Source organism: Columba livia, chromosome 8 (genome assembly GCF_036013475.1).
Source record: "Columba livia isolate bColLiv1 breed racing homer chromosome 8, bColLiv1.pat.W.v2, whole genome shotgun sequence".
Lineage (NCBI taxonomy): Eukaryota > Metazoa > Chordata > Aves > Columbiformes > Columbidae > Columba > Columba livia.
This window is the reverse complement of record NC_088609.1, coordinates 24,808,075-24,829,325: the sequence shown is the minus strand read 5'-3', so window position 1 is coordinate 24,829,325 and position 21,251 is coordinate 24,808,075. Positions and strand designations below refer to the sequence as shown.

The window sequence follows — 21,251 nt, the reverse complement described above, 5'->3', positions numbered from 1 at the left end:
GACCTCTGAGCTGTTGCACTGCCAGCATTTTGCTTGTGCAATCAATAGTTTGGCCAGACCTCCTGGACTTGTGTCCTCTGGTCCTCTCTGCAAGGCTCAGCTTCAGCAGCTGTTTGCCAGAGCAAGCTCCCTTTCCAGGCTCACGTCTGCCCTTCGCAGCCTCCTTTGGCACACGCTCCTCCAGATAACACACGACTAACTTGTCAGGAATAAGACAACTTGGTCATAGATGAAAATTAAAGCTATTCTTAAAAAAACCTTACAACAAAACCTCCAAATTGATTTTTAAAAAGCATACCAACAACAAAGCCTCATATAACCGCAACTAGAACATGAACCACAGAGAAATTCTGTCATTTTTGCTAGAATGCATATTTCAATAGGCGTTATCAAAACTGTAAAAAAAAAAAAAAAAAAGACAGACTTTTAAAAAGCTGGATATTTCACAGGCAGCACGCCTACCAAACTTACACTGGCATGACTTTGCCAGCTGTATTTGCAGCATTTGCGCCGGTCACGACCGCGGGCACAGCCTGCAGAGTTCCTCTGAGGTCTCTCACAGCAGCAACCAGGTGACGGCGGCTGCAGAGGCTCCTCTGTCCCCTGAGACCTGAGTTTCACGGAAGGCCGAGTATCACCACAGAAACCAGCTACAAAAACAGTCTACGGGCTCCTGCCCCACTGCTCTGGTAAAGCAATTTGTACGACGTGAAAGGCAAGGGCACAAATGCTGAAAACAGATCAAAGTAAACACTGCTGTTAAAGTACTGGTTTGTTTTGCTGACTTCAAGGCATCAAATCACAGACTCTGTGTTTTGTTCTAAAAAGATGAAAGTCAAGTGCCAAGGACCTGTAAGGTGGAATTAACTATTCCAGAGTGAAGGCCTTAAGATAAATTCATAGCACATTTTCCAAAACAGCCATTACGAATTTGTGCTAATAAACCAGGGCAAAATATGCTGTGCTGTATTAAATTACACTGCCCAAGCTAGCACAGCTGTTCTCTAAACGAGAGAAGAGAAAAAAACAATTTCAACCCTCAGATCATATAAACACATTTTCTGACTTACAAATAATGCACTAAGGACGGATTTATGACAACTCATTACTCAGCTGCAAAGATGAAGTTAATTAACACAAAGCAGGCAAAATTTAGAATAGAAATTTGAAAATTTATACCTATCACTGCTCTGTTTTCACTCCTTTTGTTAATATCTATTTATATGACATACATTATTCTTGTATTGCAACAAAGAAAATACAAAGAAAATTATATTTACAGTTCATTGGTGTATATTGTCCAATATAAGAGGTTTAGAATTTCTACTGAAATTCACTTGAAAAATAGATGCTGATACACTGGCTGTAAAATAAAGTAATTCAGTCAAGGCTTAAACCATGAATCCATCTCAAGTGGTAGGATCTAGTACAGCAACACTTTTCAAAAGTGTTTATCAATTGCTTTGGGATGGATCTCCAGGATAACATTTTTTCTTTTTAAGATGGAAGTAAAGAAAAGGTATATTCTTCAGGCATTCTTTATGAATTCAGAATGGAATGCTCTTTTTTTTTTTCTTCGTATTTTTGCTATGCTCTCCGAATACTGTGTTACAGATTTGATACCAAGCCAGCTATGGTAGATTGCAATGTCCAGCTTTTTGGAGCCAACAGTTTCCGAGAGAAACTTTGCTGATTTTTCCAAGAAATGCAAAATATGTTCACATTGTGTTACTTCTTGAAGGTAGTTTTGCTCAAAGAGTTACATATTTGCACTCTTAAATCAAACTACTGTATAAGAAAGTTCCTATAAGCATGTGAGAGCCTGCTGCTTCCCTTCTGGGAAGGTTCTTCAGTGCAGACCCTTTTAGTCATACTATTTTTTCTTTAAAACTCCCTCCAGCAATGAGACAGAAGATCTTCAGAACAGAAATAGAGAAATATATATCTCCAGGAAAACTGCAATGCCATTAAAAACAGGCACTCATACCCACACACAGTTACTTATTCTCCTGCAGAACTCGAAGTTGTGCCACCCTTACAGCCTCTGTCAGATGCGCCAGCCTTCTCCTCTCAGCCAGGGATGCTGCTGGGCAAGGGATGCAGGAGGAACATGTAGGGAGCAAAAGCCCTTCTCTTTCTTTCCGTCACTCCCCCAGGAACACGTCTGAGTGCCTGGCAGCTGTGGTAGCATCTACCAGGCGTGTGGAGGACTGGTTTACTTCCAAGGGTTCTTTTACCCTAAAGGTATGGTTGCAGATGGATTAGCATTGCCCGGACCTTCTCACCCACACTCAACAGAATCAGACTGACTAAACACCAGTTATAGCTCAATTGTGAAAATCATGAGAAAGATTCACCACTGGCATAACTCCACTGAAGCTACTGGAATTAAGCCAGAGGCTGATGCGATCTCATACATTATCTTATAAAAAAAGAATACTATTGCACAATCTGCTGACCCTTACGATCTACCACCCAGACTGGAAAACTGGGCTGCATGAAAAAGAAGGCCAGAGAACAGAAAGGTTATAAGGACTACCCAACTATGATCGACAGCCCATTGCACACTCTTCATTAGGAAATACTGTCAAAAACCTTTGACCAAAAGGCATTTGAAATCTCTCCCTTTTTTTTTTTCCTCTCCTATTTGTCCTGCAACAGGGGCTAAAGGTCAGGGTGCACTGTACCAGACACAGATAGTTCCCTCCCCAAAGAGCTTACAAATCAAGACATTCAAGTCCTACACCACATGTGCATGCCAACATTCACTAACAAACTATTTTGAAGTATGCATGATGTTCCCAGAAGGCCACTTAAACATGAAGATGCATTATTAATAATTCAGAGGAGAAATGGCAGCCTCAATGTGTGTGTTCAAGGGAAGAACTAAGCAAAGCTCCGTTTGCCCTCTGTGAGGATGGAGCAGCACCTCTGCAGGTGTCAACCTGTTACACTCACAGCAAAGCAAGGTACTCAAAGGGACACACCACCTTCAACAAAGACGTTATTTTAAGCTGAAGCTGCCAAATACAATCAGGTTATGTTAGATGCTAATCATTTTGCAAATACCCAGGTAATCAAAAAGTTAGGACCAAAGGTATTCTTTACACAAATAACTGGACAAACTGGTAGGACAGTTACTGAAGTCCAATTTGCACTAGACAGCGGTATTACTTTCACAGTGCAAGAATAATAAAAGTGAGAAAACTTGTGGCTTTATAAAAAGAGGGCTATAAATTATACTTACACTGATAGAGCTACTTCTGTGACAATGATCTACAAGTACAACCCAAAGAGTTTAGTGATAAATTTTACGTAGAGATCATACATGTGTGTAAACTGCCTACTTTAGCTTTGTTAGGCTGAATAACACAGGATCCAGCTTTCCCCGTGCATGTATATTATATCTTCAGTGTTATCTCATGAATTATACAGTTTGGAGAACCAGCGTTCTTGTGAAAAATAAGATCTTTCCAAAACTTGTGGCTGCAGTGAGGAAAGCAGACAGTCTCCGCACAAGCATCTCTGCTCAGCTCTGCCAGCCCAACCTCATCTTCACGTGCTAACCCTGCTCTGGGCAGCGGCAGAGCAAGCGCTGCCCACAGCGACCAGCCCCATGGTTTGTGCAAGGGAAAGCCCGTGCCCACCAGCGCAAGGCTGGGACCACTTCACCCATTCCTCCCGTGACCCGAACTAGATGCTCAGGCTCCCAAGGATTAAGTGAAACCATTTGTGCCATCTGCCCTTCCACAAAGCAGCCAGGCTTCCCAGCACTTGAGAGCTAAAAACACGATGTTTCGCTCAGCTTTGCATAAATCAGTAGATGTCAATACTGTTCACATGCCATATAATGAATCCTAAGGGGAAAGTCCTCTTTTTATACATTTTGTGGGAAAATTTCTTGTTGGCCGTAGATCTGTTTAAGGGCACAGGATGATCCATTCTTGCGAGCTGCAAGTACAGCACCTCCCCTACTGTTGTTAAGTGGTTTATTCACAAAACAATATCACAAACTAAGACTCACATGAAAAAAAACATCTTGCCAGATAATATTCTATTCTGCACTTTCTTGTACATATGTTGCAGATCTAAGTTTTTCTTCGGTGAATCAACCGAGCCGCAAAGTAAGTTTAATTTTATACTCCCTCCCTTAACTATCACCGGAGAGTTGTGTAAGAGTGTCCAGTGCCCTGAAAAAACAATAGTGGGGGGGGAGAGTCACTACTATGTTGGAGGATGTACCAGCAAATACTAAAAAGCAGCTCCTGTCACAAATAAATGCCTCTTAAACTGACAGATAAGAGACTTGTAAAAAAACTGCCAGGACCATTTTCCTTCAATGCATCTGGGGCATTCTGAGCAAATCTACACAGGCTTTTCCAGGTAAACACACATTTTGCTGCCTGTATTCTCAGCAGGTTAGATAGGTGCTAGCCACCCAACCAGATGTTACATAGCTGCATTCAGGTACCACTACAGTACTGATACATTTAGCCTCTCAACAGGTCTCAGTCATAGCTCAGTACGATACTGACCATGGGTTCAGAGTCCAGCGTTATTACTGTCTCATCTCTACCAGGCTCCGATGGCAGATCCAGCAAGTTCACAGTTCATCTCAAATGCAAAACCTCACATAGATGTAACATAGCACATGGTGTCATTAGAACATCATGGCAAAACTGGAATCTGAGTACCGAATTTCCAACTCTCGAGGTAAATCCAGAAGAGATGAGGACCCTACATTCCACTGTTTCAAAAGTTGCAGGTGGGGAAGGGGAAGAGGCTGAGACAATGAGGCTTTACAAAGCAAGAAAAGATTACAAACAAACATGAAACAGATGATGGAAAAAATACTGGACAAAGCATTATGTCATTTGAAAGCCCTCACATATAAAAAAAATTGCTCCTCAAAGGTTTTTTGTAGCCAGACCTCACATAGATCCAGATGATTAGAAAAAAGAAACATTTTACAGGTGTCTTTTAGAGAGTCACATAAGGAAGTGTAAATCGTGGAGTTCACATTTTTATTGGACATGTAAAACTAAATTCTTGTTTTCCAAGCCAGGGTAAAGAACAGCATGTGTGCCTGAGTCATAAAAACTGAAAACCTAAGCAGCAGCAAAAGATTTAGGAAACAACTTTGTTTACTTTATTGCCAGTAACCCACCAGCCTGAGCAAGAGCTGGTGCAAGCGTGTGTCTGTAATACATACACTCAAAAATGGTATTAGAAATTAAATACAAAGGAAACTGCTTTCAGAAGACCAAAAGTAACTGTAACCATCACATTGTCCCTCTGCTTCCCTGGGGCAGATCACCATTCTTCCCATTTTTTTCTATTTTCAAACTTCAAAAAAAATAATCAGAACTTTTACTCTCTGTAGAAACAAAGCAGTGTTTTATGGATATGTCAAAGAATAAATTTACTATACTGACTACACAGAAAAAAGAAAAAACAACACCACCACCAAGCCCCTAAGGAACCAATTTTTGTATTTAATGAGGCCTATCCATATAAGTAAGACTACTCGCATCTGTATATACTTGCAGAATCAAAGCCATGAAAACTGACAAAATCCTCCAGAAGACATTACTGAGGCTGTCATGCAAGTATTTTCTTGCACGATTATGCCATTCCATGCACTTCTTATCTACACTGTCTTGCTGACCCTTGCTTGAAAACAGATTTATGAAGAAAATACTGGCTTGCCTTCCAGCTCATAGTGTAAGAACAGGCCGCTGCTCCTTGTGTGCAATATTTTTCCACGTAGCTTCAGGTACATTTTCAGCATCCAATTTACCTCACTGCAAGTACCACCTGAAACCAAATTAGTGGATGAAAGAAGGCATTTCCCAGTGGTCTGTTCTGAAAAGATATCTACAAAGCAAGTGCCACCGTGCTTCTCTGCAAAACTGATGTCACACAGAGTCACATTTCCCAAGAGGCCTCAAAGCCTCACGTTATTCACGTGCACTAGCAGATCGCACCTGTGCGGACAACATGAATAATCTGTGTCCTTGGATGACGACAGCAGAGTGATCCAGACTTCAACCAGTCTTCGGGGTTAGAGAACAGATTTTAAGACTTTTCCCTCACTGACGAGATTTGGGTCATCACCAAATATTACCTCCCATGTTTATCACATAAGGCATGCGCTCCAATCATAATAAAAATATTTCTGTACTACAAATTGCTGTGGCAATTGTTAAAGAGACGCCATCAGCTATACATTACCTACAATTCCTTCAAGCTTTTTCAAGCAATTTAAGTTTCAGATGTTTGTACCTCATGGTGGTGCTATTTTCGCATCCTCTCCTTTAAATAACAAGTTTTACTACTGTAGAAGTACTCTGTTTATGTCTCACAGGGAGAATAAGAGACTCTTCTAGAGAAACACAAACTTGAATATATGCTAAGTGTTATCAAAAGCATGATCTACATAACAACAACAAAAATCACCACACATTTACTCCTCTTCTCGTATCTTGCCACTGCAAGATTTCACTCTTTCAGCTGCTACAGGAGCGTGGCTGTCAGGCACAGCAAGCTCCACACAATTTATGTTGGAAACTTTCCCCAATGCTGGGAGGTTGGAGGAGAACAACTTCATTAATTCCAGCTTTTGGTTCAAACAGACACTCCAGAGAACAACATAAATATGATCACTCACGACAAGTGTTGCTCAGCATCTCTCTCACACACACACACACACACGTACAAGCCCAAAGCTGGACTGGAACCTGCCCATCGAGTTTGTGATATAAACAGACTCCTGGAAATGTCATCACTTCCTTCAATATCTTTTCTTGGGGAAAGTAACTATAGACAAACAGTAATTTATAAATACTCCAAGGCATGTCAGATAGAAGCCTTAAGGAGAGAACTGGAGACCAAGAATGTGAATCACAGTTTATGATCAAAATCAAACCATGTGCATCTGCCTGGAAGAACGTGTGAGCACATGTGCACAGTGTGTTTGCACACACGTGAGTGACGGAGGGAGGAACAAGAGTCCACGCAGCCCCGTTCTCTCTACAGCCCTGCAACTGCACATCAGTGCCTGAGGGCGCTCACAGGAGAGGAAAACAAGAGGCCAGTTTTCAGCTTCCAACAGGTCATTTTAAACAGCAGTCAGCAAAACTGAAAAATGTGAGCAATCAGAAAAGTCATTCTGACATGTTTCCTTTAGAACCCTTTAGCCTTCTGTGGCGGGCCTTGGCATGGCTTCAGACACCCGCCACTCCACACGCTGAAACCGAGAGCAGGTCTCGCTTTCTGCGCACAGCAAACAGTCCTGTTTCTAAAAACAGCAAATAGTGAGGGTTTGCACAGCACTTTCCAAGTCATGAGAAGTCGCTGCTGCCTCTTAAAGGGTAGACACATCAAATCAAGCCATGCTCCTGCAGGACAGCAGGCTCTGCACAAACAGGCTCTTCTGGCCAACACATGGCTTCCTCTGGCAGTTCTGGTGGGCAGAACTTGAAAAGATTGCCAAATTCAATGACCAGCAAATCCTGAGCTGGCTCAAAACAACCCACCAAGACTGCAGCCCAGAGCAAACAAGATGAAAAAGCCACATTAAAAAAGTCTGGATTTTATGCAAGCGCAGGTGGTTCAAAGTGCTAACGAAGAGAAGGGGGGGAAGAGGTTTGCGAGAGGTCTTTAAGAAATGGAGGCTGGGGTGGTTGTTGGTTGATTTGTTTTTAAAAGACATGGCAATGCGGTGTCCACCAATCAAGGCAACTAAGACATCAGTGTCATTTTAGTGTTTCAGCTGCATGGGAGCTGCAGCTTTCAGTAGATGTGGTGCCATCTGAGAAAGACAATGAACGATTACCATTTTGATGGGGCATGGTCTCGGTATCTTTAAGGCTTTATAAGGTCCAGCATGAGGTAATAACTTCTCAAATGGCAAAAGTCTGTTCCCACACTACTCTAGAATCTGTCAGCTCCCAGTACTGAACTGGCTGGCTACATGACTTAGGGCGTCAGACTCCACGTGACAATCTTTCCCTGAAAGATACTCTCTTGATGGTTGACTCATGAAGCTGGATAAGCATCGCCCAGACTTTCACCAAACCCCTCCCACACTGTAGGCTTCTTTTTAGGGCTTACCTTCCTCCCTCTGGAACAAGACCCTTTGCCTCCAAGTTACCAGTCCTCTCATCTTAAGTCTCACCTCAGACTTCTCCAACCCCAGAAAGACTAAGCGTCTCCACTACTTCCATCTTCCCTCCTTCATCCCCAGACAGACTGGGCGGTGACACAGCCACCTGCACCACTCCTCAGGCCATCTCACTATAGGTAGTTCATGACACCCCTGTGTCAAAACTCCTGTGTGTATTTGCACTGCGATTTGTAAGTCTGCTGCTGTAGTTAGATATCCACTACCGCTGCCAAGCAAAGGTGCTCAGAAAGTGGAGAGGCAAGAACAGTAAAATACCCTTGCAACGTTCAGATCCGCTCTGTACCTTGGCAGAGGCACAGGCATGGTGCTTTGTTTTATCTTTGAAGGCTTCTTCTAAAGCAGAAACTACTTTTCTCCAAAACAGAGGCTTTTGGCCTACCAGAAGTACTGACCATACCCACATGCAGCAGCGTGGGCTTCCCGCCGTTCCACAGAGGGCAGATGCAATGCAGCCCAGCAAACCAAGCAACATGTCCTTTATTTCTCAGCCTAATTCTGCACCACATATTCTGGTCAGCTCACCAGAAACATTAAATTTGTAGAGCCAAGTGACCTGGCAGCGCACAGACCCATCATTAATGTTAGTAAAGTCTGTGGTCATTTCAAGAGTTTAATCCCACATAAGTAACAAAACTCTTTGTTCTCGAGCCTCTTATTTTAGTATGAGTTTAGGACTGCATAGGATAATAATCCAATTATTTTAATTTGGATTATAAAGCCCAAACTGCAGGGTGCTTCAAAAAATCAAATCAAGGCTGTCTTGTCAGTTTTAGAGCAGCTGGTCAAGCTGACACCAAGAGCTCAGCACTAAAAAGCCACAGCAGAAAAAGAAACTGACCTTATTTTTATTATATGTGAGAACCTGAAGTGTCAGAAAACAGCCTAAGTACATTTAATTGGTACTAAATGGAAACTTGTTTTGACAAATGCACTTTTAGAGGAAGAAATGAACAAAATGGAACCAAGCAAACAGCTAGGTAACAAAAACCTCACTAACTCCAGCCATAACATAATAAACCTTGAATTCCCTTCCTGCCTGCTGTGGGCAGGAGGCCTCCAAGCCCCCTCTGACCATGGCTCTGGTACAGCAAGTCAGCACATCTAAATGGCACTCAGAAAGTGGCCCCTTTGTCACAGCTGAATCTCAAGGCTGTCCCCAGATCTCTGGATGCCTGAAATTGAAAGAAAACATTTTTCCCATAACACAGCCTTGGGTAAGGTTGTTGTGGTGGTAAACTTCCGAGAACAGTTTAAATTAACACACTGGGAATACAGTAAATATACAGAAAAATAGCCAAAATGAGCCAGGCTTTCATTACCCACATTGTCCAGATCTTCACAGTCCCTAAAACACAAAAAACATCATGACACAGACAAATCATCCTGAATTCAGGATGCACTGAAGAGATCAGGATGTAGAAATAAATTATCAGGTGACTGTTTCAGAGCCTCTTCCTGTCCCATTTTTACAGCTTAGAGGATCTCTTCTGAAAATACTTAGATATTGGACTTACATAATTTTGGACAGTATTTTATGACTTCCAAGTGGATTGGCTCAGGAACCTGAGACTCATCACTAGTAAGTACCTGTCTGTGATAATTAGCCTGCTTCATAAGAACTAACAGGCATTTTAATATCAGGTTTGCTCTCAAAGGAAAATTTTTTTATTATGAAATTGTTGCCAAGTAACGCTGATTAAACAGTGGGGGAAAAGTCTGTTGAATTATTACAGCCTCAGTGGTGTTACTCAAAATTATAAAAATAAAGATGAGCCCTTGATTTTCCTGCCTTCATTTCACATAACACGTGTTAAACATCTGTATCAGGCATAACATCTTAAAGCTATTGAGGATGAGGATGTCGATGAAAACAATAGTGAATCCATTGCCAGGAACTCCGATTCCATGTATTCATATGTATTCAATCCTAAGTATCCACATGAGATTAATTTTATATGCCCCTGCTCCCCCTTTAGCTATTTCAGTTGTGGCTGTGTGCCTGGAGCAGCTCAGGGAAACTCAACTGACAGGTATGACAAAAGAATCCTCCATTAATTTAGGACTTCAGAATACACCTACCTAAGGAGTGACTTTCATCTCCAAAAAATGGTTTTCTATACACATTTTTCTGGTGCTAATCTCTAGAGCTTCCAAGTGCCTTCACAAACAATTCTTTCTCCTAAGAGAACAAGCAGCTCCCTGAGAACGCAGCTATCTCCTTTCTAAAAATGGGGAAACTGAAGCAGTGCAGATACCCAAAGCTGAAGAGAAAGTTATTGCAAGAGTTCAGTAGTTCCTGGCTTTCAGCTGAGCCCCAGATCAGTACAGAAATGCACACATGCGCTCACTTCCCCAGGAATATTTGATCAAATAAAACAAACAAAAAAGGCTTGCATTTTTCATGCCAAGTTCAATATAAACACTTGTGGCTATTACATGCACCCGCATTCTACTTCCTATGATAAAGCATGGCCAATATGAATTGTGATAAAAGACAGTTCTAAGAAATATTTGAACAAGATTGGAACTTTTGGGGTTCTTACTTGAAGAAAGTGTCTTCACTGTCTCAACAAGTGAGATGTCACCTCAACAGAGGTTAGCAAAGTAAAATACACATGAATTCCCTGAAGATCACAGATATTATTACAGCATTTCACAATGTGACCTTCTGTTTACCAGATTTCAGCCTTAGAATGAAAGTGTTAAACTACTAAATTACTTTTCCAAAGTTTCTTCAGAATCCCATACACTTCCAGTCCACTTAATTTTTCCAGTTTACAAGGAAGAAAAAGCACTCAAACCTCACTGATCTTTACAGAGAAGCCTGCATGTGTTACAGGAGGAACACGTGCCGCTGCCATGCCCTCCCCCCGCATCAGCCAACCCTCCTATGTTTAAATTTGCAAACGTTTGTTGTATGTATATTATACACAAGTGTCAAAGGGAGTTAAATTAATGCATACATGTTATGTTGCATATTTATGAGAACCAGGATAACTGCACAAGTATGTTTAATGCATGAGCCCTCCAAGGAATTTGCTAGGGGAAGTTTACACTCCTCCCAGCAAGTAAGGAATGTGTAATTTAGCAGCATCTAGCACAGGGCAGGTTAAAAACAAAACAAAACACGACCTCCTCCCCCAAAGCAAGCCTTCACTTCAATATTTTCAGATCTTGCATTCCACGTTATCAGAACTTCAGCCAACCTCTGAACAAATGTGTGATTTATTTTAAATATGCTTTCAATGCTGATGAATCTAACTAACGTGCTGTCAAACAAAACTCCTGTCTTTATTCTAGAGTATACTGGAAATACTGTGCAACAAACAAATCTCTACCTTTGCTATCAGCATTTGCAGGCAACAGGAAATAACTCAGCTGGTAAATCAAACTAGTGTAACTTAAGGTGATGGGTACATTCTACTTTTAAGACAAAAGGCTACTTGGAGTTGGTTTTTACAGTAATGGAAAAGATAACATTTGCTCTGCTTTGTTTTCCAAGTCTGATCCTGTAAGTAGAATCCCATCTTTCCAAGTTGTTTACACTCTCTTGCTCGATGCTGTCGCCAGCAAGCCTTGCTCCAGCTTCCTGTGCAGTGTGAGCAACCATCTCCAAAGGCTGTGTCTGGAAACTGGGTGGGAGGTGGGAGAAGGAGTCTGAGGGCTACAGACTGTGAAATGCATTCTGTGCCCTGCACTTTGGCACATCGCAGAAGGACACAGCAAAGACAGTTTTGGGCAAACTGCCTTCTTACCATAAGCACGTTGCATGAGGCACAAGCAGCCTCCTTCTGCTAGACAGCAACTATTTTTATTCAAAGCCAAATATTTAAATCTTCTGTCGTTCTGTTGAGGTGATTAGACAGCAGTGGCGCAGCCTGCAGCCCTGTGCACGCGTGACTCAGCTCACGCTGTCACCCCAGCAGTGCTGGGAGCAGCGAGCCAGAGGGAAATGGGGTTCACGCTAATGTGCGCTCTGCAGCTCGTTCACACCGGTCCCACGGGAGGTACCAGCTCCAGCTGTAGCTGCTTCACCCCATCCCCGGGCGCCCTTTAGTAACAGAGAAGTGACAAGTCCCCACTGTACCATGTCCCCACAAGGAGGGCACTCTTCTGCCTGTCTTCAACAAAATTTGTTGTTACCTTGTGAGAACTACCCACCGTATAAAATTTTTCTATGGCTTGCCAGTGGATTTCAAGGTTCCTGGGTGATGAGAGAGGCGCTGACAAACATAATCAGACAGAGCTGTTTAGTTTTCATAAATAACTATGTTACAAAAAAAAAATTTAAAAAAAACAGGAATTCCAACTTCAGTTTGGTTTTCATGCCCAGTACTGATTGTAACTACACATTTTTCAGGCATTCACAGTGCACTCATCAGGCTGATAACCTAGTGTCTGGCCAACTAAGAATGGCTTTAAAACAAACAAACAAAAACACCAACAACAAAACAAATATAAAAATCTGTTCTTCATTCCCAGCCCCACAAAACAAATAGTGTAATTTTGCTATTCATTTCATTAAAATTGAACTGAGGAAGACCTGACATTTTTGATTAAGGGCAGCCAACAAGATGCCTACTGAAAAAAATAGTAAATAACGTTTTTGTCATACACTAGACATTTCAGTGTAAATACAGAAAATGAACACAACAGCTGAAGTTTCATGGATACATACAATACACATTGAGCTGCACACACTACAAACCCAACAAGGCTGCTATTGAAGTCAGCAGAAAGACTTTGATTATGGCCAAGAGTACCCGCCTTTATTTAAATCACTATAAAAGACTCCACTTAAAATTTCTTTCAGCACAGATTTAGACCCTCTTTTTCTCAGCTTCCGCCTGCTAGATCATCATCTTTGTTCTTTCATTACAAATTCTGCTCGTTGTGTACATGCACACTGCTCTCACAGGACGCAGTGCTAAGGATTTGTGTGTGTAATACTGTAAGAACATGAACTAAAAAGCTCAACTGTCATGGTATGCAATGTTTTCTTTTCACTTTGGCGTTCTGTTTTGATGTGTTTTGAGAGTAAACAACAGTACTGCACAACTTAACATCAAAAATTTTCTTCTTGTGCTGTTGCTTTCAGAGAAGCTAAAGTTCTTGCCAGTCCCTCTGAGTACAACGTACATAAATAAGTAATTGGAACTGTATTTAAGTACTACCATAGTCAGCAACATTTGCTTTCTGTACGGCAGTCCCATGTGCCTCCCCACCAGGCCCTCCACCCCCCAAAGAAGCATTAAGGATGTATTACAGGGGTAAAAGAATCTGAATTTAAATATTTGTTTATAGTGGTCATGGCAGGGATCCAAAAGTATTCACATTAATTTACAACACATTTAGGTAAACGATCTGCTTTTGAAGGCAGCCAATTCTATAAGGCCTCTGGTAGATCTAAATCTGTTTCTTATTTCCTTCGCCCACCCCACCACCCTTTTTAAGTATACTTTGTGGTTGTGAAAGGTGATGGAGAGAGTGGCTGGGTATGGAAGCGGTTTACTCATATGACACACAAAGCATAGGTGGACAGCATCCATGCAAACTGCACATCCTTCTTTGTAGTCCCTCTGGTCACAATTCAGAAATAACTTTATTCAGCAAATTAACGTAGAACGTTCCCATTTGCAGACGCACTTGTAGCCAGGGATTTGGATGAAAGGCAATTTCCCCTTTACCTCTCTTTCGTGATTGCCAAGACCCTCCTCGGGATTTCTGAGGTTGAGGACGTGCACCTCCTGCGGCAGGCCGGTCGTGCCTCGGCTGGCACAGCCGGATAACACTGTAAAACTCTCCAGTAAGGCATGGACAGGATGCGAATCGTTAACAGGCGATAAAACACATTCACTCCTGGGCACGGGACCTGCAGAGGAAGACACATACGCACTTCATTTGGAGAAAACCGCAATACATAGATTATACCTGACAAATATCAAAAACAATAATCCTTTTGGTCACAAAACCCACGGTAACACAAGCAGAGGCTTCATGTTCATCATCCACAAAATGAAGACATTTATTTTCATTGCCCTTTTAAGTTCCCTTGAATATGTTAGCTCATTTGTTCATTTCCCTCTGAAAGTCCAAATTGAAAATATGAATTCCAAAATTGAAAGTAGTCTTGTCTTTACCAGGGAGGAAACCAAGGATAAAAGAGGAAAAAAAAAGCCAAAAAAAAAACCCAAAGGAGAACAAACAAAGCAGCAATAATGGGAGGAGGAATTGGTTCATCTTATATGTGACTTATTTGTTTATGTCAAACATTGTTATGTCCAAACATTGAAAAATGCAATCATGTACATCTAACAATAAAAAGTTAATCTCTAGTATAAAGTAATTACATCAGGAAGGATTTGGGCGAGTTGGATTTGTTGCTTTTGAAGCAGTGCTGATTTATAGCGAACGTAGTTCAAATACATGGTACAAAACAGCGGGGATCTGTCACATGATAAAATGAAATGTTTGTTTACTGAGTCTATTTTGTGTCTGACAGCAATTATCTACACTGATAACAGATATCTAGTCCAAAACAGAGTGTACGCCCTTTCAAATAATCACCACAGCATGATGTAGTGCCATACTCTTATATAGAACGTGAGACACTGTGATGTGACATAGCAAGATAGTGTAAAAGCTGAAGCATACAGAGGAGTTTACATTTAAACTATATCTCAGGAAACTAAAGCAAGACAAATATTTATGAAAAGCAATGCTGCATTTCCAAAATGGCTCAAGCCCACCCCTGACAGTAACAGATACGGTATGTTTTTGATTCAGAAGGTCACACGAGAACGTCAATTCACTTAACCCCTAATTTGCACCAAAGTCACTGAGATGAGATTTAGAGTCAAATGAGCCAGTCAGTTCAGAGGCTGCAAGGCATGAAAGTGAAATCTAAGACAGAAGCATGATTTTTTTCCCAGACAGTGTACATCTGCAATTGAAGTAAAAGGCTTCTTTCAAAAAAGGTTCAAAATGAAAGAAAATCCTCAACCGACTCAGGTTTTGTGAAGTCTACATTCAGCCATTGTAGCACTAGAGATCATTTGACTTCAGTTTACACGCATAGTTAATTGTATCAGCACTGACCTACACTTTGCTGGTTCAAAAGACAGTTCACTCAAGGTACAATTAGCAGCTGGCCATTTAGTAGTCAGGAGAGTCCAACTTAAAACAGAGCTGATCTGGAAAAAGCAAAGCCCCTGAGCACAGGGAGATTTCTGCGGCGTCCCAGGGCGCACGAGCCCTGTCCTGCCAAACGGGCTGTTCCAGAAACCCACCGGTGCATAGCACATGTCCTGCCAGCTCCCACAGAACGGGGATATTTGTTAAAGGCAATGCTCAAGGCATAAATTACGCATGCCTGTGCTTGGGGTACAGAGCATAAACAAACTTTCTGCTGCTATATGAGGAGCTTGGTATTAGCACTGACCACCGGCTTGGAGGATTTGAGGTTTATCTGTGTTTTTTAAATTCCTTTTTAAGAATACACATACAAAATGGACCAGTCCAATCAATGACACTCAGTTAAAAAAATAAGTCCCTATGAAAGAGGTGCCTTTCTTAACGGTTGAAGAAATATTTAGAATTTGTAACAATAACACAACCAGCAGAGACATAATTTTCCTGATGTACAAGTGCAGATCAGAGAACCTACTAATCAATTAGCCCAGCCACCGATGTGTAAGTCCTGCAGCAGACTGTGTTATACAACCTCCACAAAAAGCATTTCTAAACTCCACAAGCATTTCTTGGGCTGGGGAACAAACTGAGAGCCAAGGAAGTCTTGTTCATTGAGTTGTGTCTTGCCGGGCAGAACAGAGTTGACATTTGTTAAGATGCTTCTATCATAACACACACATGAATAACAAGGTGCAAGACTCAGAACAAGACAGAAATGGAGTTGCTGACAAAATCATGTACTTTCCTTAGCAAGGGTTCAGGAGAAAGAGCTAATACCTTCCACTCAGTGGATAGATTCCCTTGTAAATGCCTATTCCATGCAGTACATCTACCAGTCCTCACCTCCAGCCTTTGCCTGGTCTTCATGCTGTACAATTTGCCACATTAGAGGAGAAGACATCTGTATTTTCCCCTCACTTCCTACAAGGACTCATCCATGTGAAGATGATGGCTGGTACGTTCAGGCTGCCTGTAACTGCCACCCTCGCCAGCACCCCAAGTGCTCACAACAGAAATGTGCCTTCTTTCAAGGCCTTCTGTTCTGTTTGACATGCAAGATGGAAACACTCCTGGTGGGAGCAGTTCACATCCTGAATAACCCTGTGCAGTGGAGCTTATCTGCACAGCAAAGGGCAGACGGAGGCATGCCCGCTCTGCCTGCGCTTGTCCAGCTGGACACGGGCCAGATCTCCTGCAGAAACCCCGCCACACCGCTGGCAGCGAGCCCAAGCGCCTGTACCAGTCTTAAGCAGGGCTTCTTAAGCAGGGCTTATGACGTAGGCCTGCTCTTACACCAGTGCAGCTGCAGGGCATCCAGACACACACTGGCTCGCGCCCCAGCAGCCTGGGGCACACCACTTCTGCCAGCAATGGTTTGAAGGAGTGGATGTGTAGAGTTGCTCTGAGTTGCTCAGGATAAGAAACCAACGTTTTGGGGGAGTTACTGCATTTGGTAGAGTTGCTTTCAGACCAGCCTCATGAGTGACTGAGATATAGCCCTTGAAATTTGAATAGAACTTCAGAGTACCTATCGGAAGCTGGCTCCATTGCCCTCAGACCACAGACACTGTCAGGCTGCCCACTTATGAGGATGATGGTGGGTAAATAACAGAGGGGTTACATTTTCGCCCAGTTTCACACAGGTGCCTGTATAGCTATGTCCTGGGCCCATACTATCTTTCCTAGCAACTCCAGGCTCTCATTAGCACTATTTCTCTTAAATGTGCTGGTGATACCAAACAGCAATCTTCGTGCACTGAATTTCATGTATTTGCCCAATGACTAAAGTAGGTGTAGTGGCATGCCCAGCATATGCTTGCGTGCCTGGAGCTAGTGCCAAGCAAAAGGAAAACATTTCTAGGTCAGGACGTCCACTGATGCTCAGCCTGTACATGGCATAAGACAGTTCCTTCTGCTACCTTCTCTCCATTTATGCTGTATTTTAGTCTATTCTTACACTGCATGAACCCCCAGCACTGCCTGAGGTATTTACTAAGCATTCATTAACAATATTTCTTTCCAGCAGTACCTGCTGCACCTGTAGATCTGTCCCAGTTGAAGCCAGGTCGGTGTCACTCCAAGGCACTGCCACTCCAGTGAGAGTGGCAAGAGCTCTCCTTTTTTCAAATTAGCTGCTCCCACTCTTCTTGGCTCTCTCACAGATTCCTCCTGCTTATCTTCCTTCCCTCCTGCCACCTTCTTTTGATTGGAAAGCTAGTTACCTCCCCTAGGTAGTTTAAATCCTACAAAATGCATAATTACCACTCTGAAAAAACAAACAGAAAGCCCTTGCTCTACTCATCAGATTGTTTATCACCTCCACACCACCTACTTGCAATTGAAAGTCAACATCCTGCCTGGGCTTTGCTGCTCTGCCACGTGCACACGCCAGGATCGGGCTCTGCCACCTTCCCGCTCCTGCCACCCTCATCAGCGACACCCGCGTCCTGCCAAAATAGACTGACATCACTGCTTAAGAGCCAGTTCATCCAATTAACGCATTGAGATCGCCTCATCAGCTCCAAATACATCCAGGTACTCTCTCCCATTTCATCCCCATCAAACTGGCACTTAAAGAGTCAAAAGTATTTTCCAGTTGATATACCCTAGTGCAGCTACAAGCCTTCGGTCCCATCGCTGCCGAGAAGGCGAGTGAGCACACACAGCCATCCCTGGGCCTTTCTTTAACTTCAGACCATGTATCCGTTTAACCTCGTTAGCAAATCCTGCCTCTCACCACAATCAAATGTTAGTTGCTTAATGCCTTTTGAAGATGGAAAACAGGTTAGGCAGTTTTATGGGAACGACTTATTACATATGTGTTTTATGATGGCAAATGTTTAGTGAACTTAGAATTCTACAGAATCGTTCGGTATTGAATTACTTTCCACTTCCAATTAATAAGAATATTGTAAAAGAAATCTTAATGTACACCCAACCTTGTTGGATACTAACATCTGGAACATATTCAACACAATTTCAACATTCTTGTTTCCCGTATCATCCATGCTACTAATGAGTAACATGTGTTCTGCTGTAAGAAGGTAGCAGAAATGGGAGTAAGACACTAAAGGGGATAATACAACAACCCGAGACCAACCCGTAACTGTGATGAATTTTATTCAAATAGTAAAGGCTAATATACTTTCTGTTGTATTTCCATGGAGATCTCTACAGCGTTGTCAGCTGAAAAGTGTGACCAGCTCCTGCAAATTGCATGAATCTGTGCTGGGGGCTCCACAGCACACCAGCATGGCTCCTGTACGCCACGCGAGAGGATACAAGGCCCACCAATGGGATATAACACTCCTCAGAAGAAGGACTGATTTATTCTAATTGATTTTTGAATGAGGGAATGACACAAATCTAGTCATTATACAGGAAGACAAAAAATTCAAAATCCAGACCTGAGGAACACCAGGGATCTCTGTGCTGTCAGGTACAAAGTAATACAAATTAGTGTAGATCCTGATGGAATTCATCACTTCATTTGCTGAAAAGCAAGTCTTAGAGGAGGCTAACTATCCAAGCAGAGGTTTCAGTATGCCCAAATGACAGACTTTCACAGAAGTTCTTTTGGAAAAGGTTAATTTAAGGGCATTTTATTACATCAGCTAGTGACAATGACAACTGGAACAAGACAGAAGAAAACAGACAGGATCCTCAAAACCTACTTTTGAATGACAACATGGTTCTGTAAGAACAAGAGGAGAGGAAGCCATTTTCTCTTGAACTGAGAAGTTTAAGATTCACTGCAGAACGCTTGAGCAGACTTAGTAATAACTTCTTCCTATAACCTTCACCACTCATTTCTAAAGATACAAGTGCATGGGTGAAGGGCCACTGTTCCACACGGAGTAATCGTTACCACCTACACAACCTTCTTCTCACAAAGGCTTTCTTACTGAGGGAAGCATTTATACCAAAAAATTATACTCAAGGATTGAGGCAAATAATCTACAGAGAGAAGTGATCCCTGTCAAAGAGAAGATATGTCATGACTACTTATTGGTATGGGTAGCTCTGTAACAACAACTACTAAATTAATTCCTGCAAACTCCTCCACAGAAGAGCACCTGGCAAGTCAAATTCCTGGTGATTTAAATGATGTAGAGGATAATGGACAGCCTCCACCATTAATACAAAGAGAAGCTTTTACTACAGATGACCATGAAGAAATAGGAGCTGGACTGTCCAAGACTCTTCCTGAATTCCACGATTTTCCTCTCTGAATAAGTGTGATCACCGTAAGAGATGCAGGGAGAGAAGCAAGATATTGAAAGGAAGATTTGTACATTGGACCTTCATACTGGCCAACAGGAAGATGAAAGTAGGAGATTACTGTCCAAAGCATTTTATATTGGTATAAATCTACTGCTGATTCATTTTAGTGTCTTCTAGACTATTTGGCTGGGGAGGGGAGGAGAGTTTTATGGTCTTCTTGTTCTATACAGCTCATGGCAGCAGTTCCAACTCTGATGAAACACAGCAGATGTAACACAGAAAGATGCTGCTGCTAATCTGCCATGACTTCGGTAAGGAAGAGGAAAAAATATTCAACAGCAAATAAAACGTTGGTGTGTCTCAATATCACTTTTCTGCCTTAGTACATAGTCAGAAATGCATGGGAGCAACAACGATCGCAGACTTGTTCTGACAAAAACAAAAAAAAAGGCAGTACCTGGATAATTTAATATTTAGAAAATACATTTTCAAGTGTAGGTTGTTTTTTTCCAGTGCACCTAGTAATTTAACTTTAAGTTTCAAAAGACTAGCAGTTACAATGGGATATGCTTAACATTGCAATAAAAGCTTTGATATGTTAGAGGGCTGGGGATTGAGAGAAAAAGAAATAAGCTTGCAGTACTAAGTTTTTTTTTTCTAATTCAGATATTCTCACCTTTTTGTCATTTTTATGTGTTTACCCAATACCAGAAAAAAAATGTTTGGTATTTTTATAATATGTCCCAACACTTACATAGGTAGTTATTTTACTATTGCTATTACATATTAGGTCTTACAAGCTTTTTCTCATGCAACTATGAACTGTGCTGAAATGTAGCAGATACCTCCCTTCAATAAGAGTTATTTAACATAAACTAGGAATTCCCCAGGAAAAGTATTCTAAAACCTCTTAAAAGCTCACATTTTCCACATTTGTTGGATAACTCTGATGAGAGTTTGTGCAACCATAACTGTTGGCTGATATCAATGAATTTAGAGCAGATTGTACTTCAGCAGAAGGAACAGCAGATCCCTTGTGAACTGCAACCAAAGTGGGACTGAAATTGAGTAAATGTTCATGAAAGCCTTTGAATGGATTCTAGGGCTCTGGCAGAAATGGATAGAAGGAGCAAAAAAGGCCATGGGAAAATGATACGCATAGAAAATCAAGTGAGGCATATACTGAAAACGTACTGAAAACACAAACGTACTGAAAACACAAACACAGCATAGCTGTTACACACAGGGCTGCGTAATTTTCTCTTCATATCCTTAATTTTCAGGGAGTTCCTTTACCGCCACATCTTGCACAGGCTTCCTGTCAGCAAGAAAAGAGTATTTTTCATGGTGGAACTGCTTTTGAGTGAAATACCATAGGAGGCCAGGGGGAGAGGTTTAGAATTACAGGGGAAAAGATTCATGGACATGGGCTGATTTTGGCTATTTTGGAAAAAAAAAAAAAAAATAAAAATCTCAGACCCCACATATATGTATTTTCAATGAGTGAGTTATAAAACTTCAACTGAGAAACAGAAAACGTATCTTCCAGGAATATTCAGTATAGATGGCAAGATTAGCTTGTAGGAGGAGTTAAAACATACAAGCTGTATTAACTAAAAATGAGCTTATGCAAAAAACACAGCAGAGG

The 21,251-nt window shown here is 41.8% G+C and overlaps 1 protein-coding gene across 4 annotated transcripts in view; it reads right to left on the bottom strand.

Annotated features, from left to right (window-relative positions):
- Nucleotides 1–21,251, bottom strand: part of TGFBR3 (transforming growth factor beta receptor 3) — a 116,154-nt gene that overhangs the window by 53,568 nt on the left and 41,335 nt on the right. For all 4 annotated transcript variants that reach the window (XM_065072617.1, XM_065072618.1, XM_021292495.2 and 1 more), the window contains exon 3: nt 13,876–14,060. In XM_065072617.1, the coding sequence (XP_064928689.1) occupies nt 13,876–14,060 (185 nt within the window). The remainder of the gene's footprint in view (nt 1–13,875; nt 14,061–21,251) is intronic.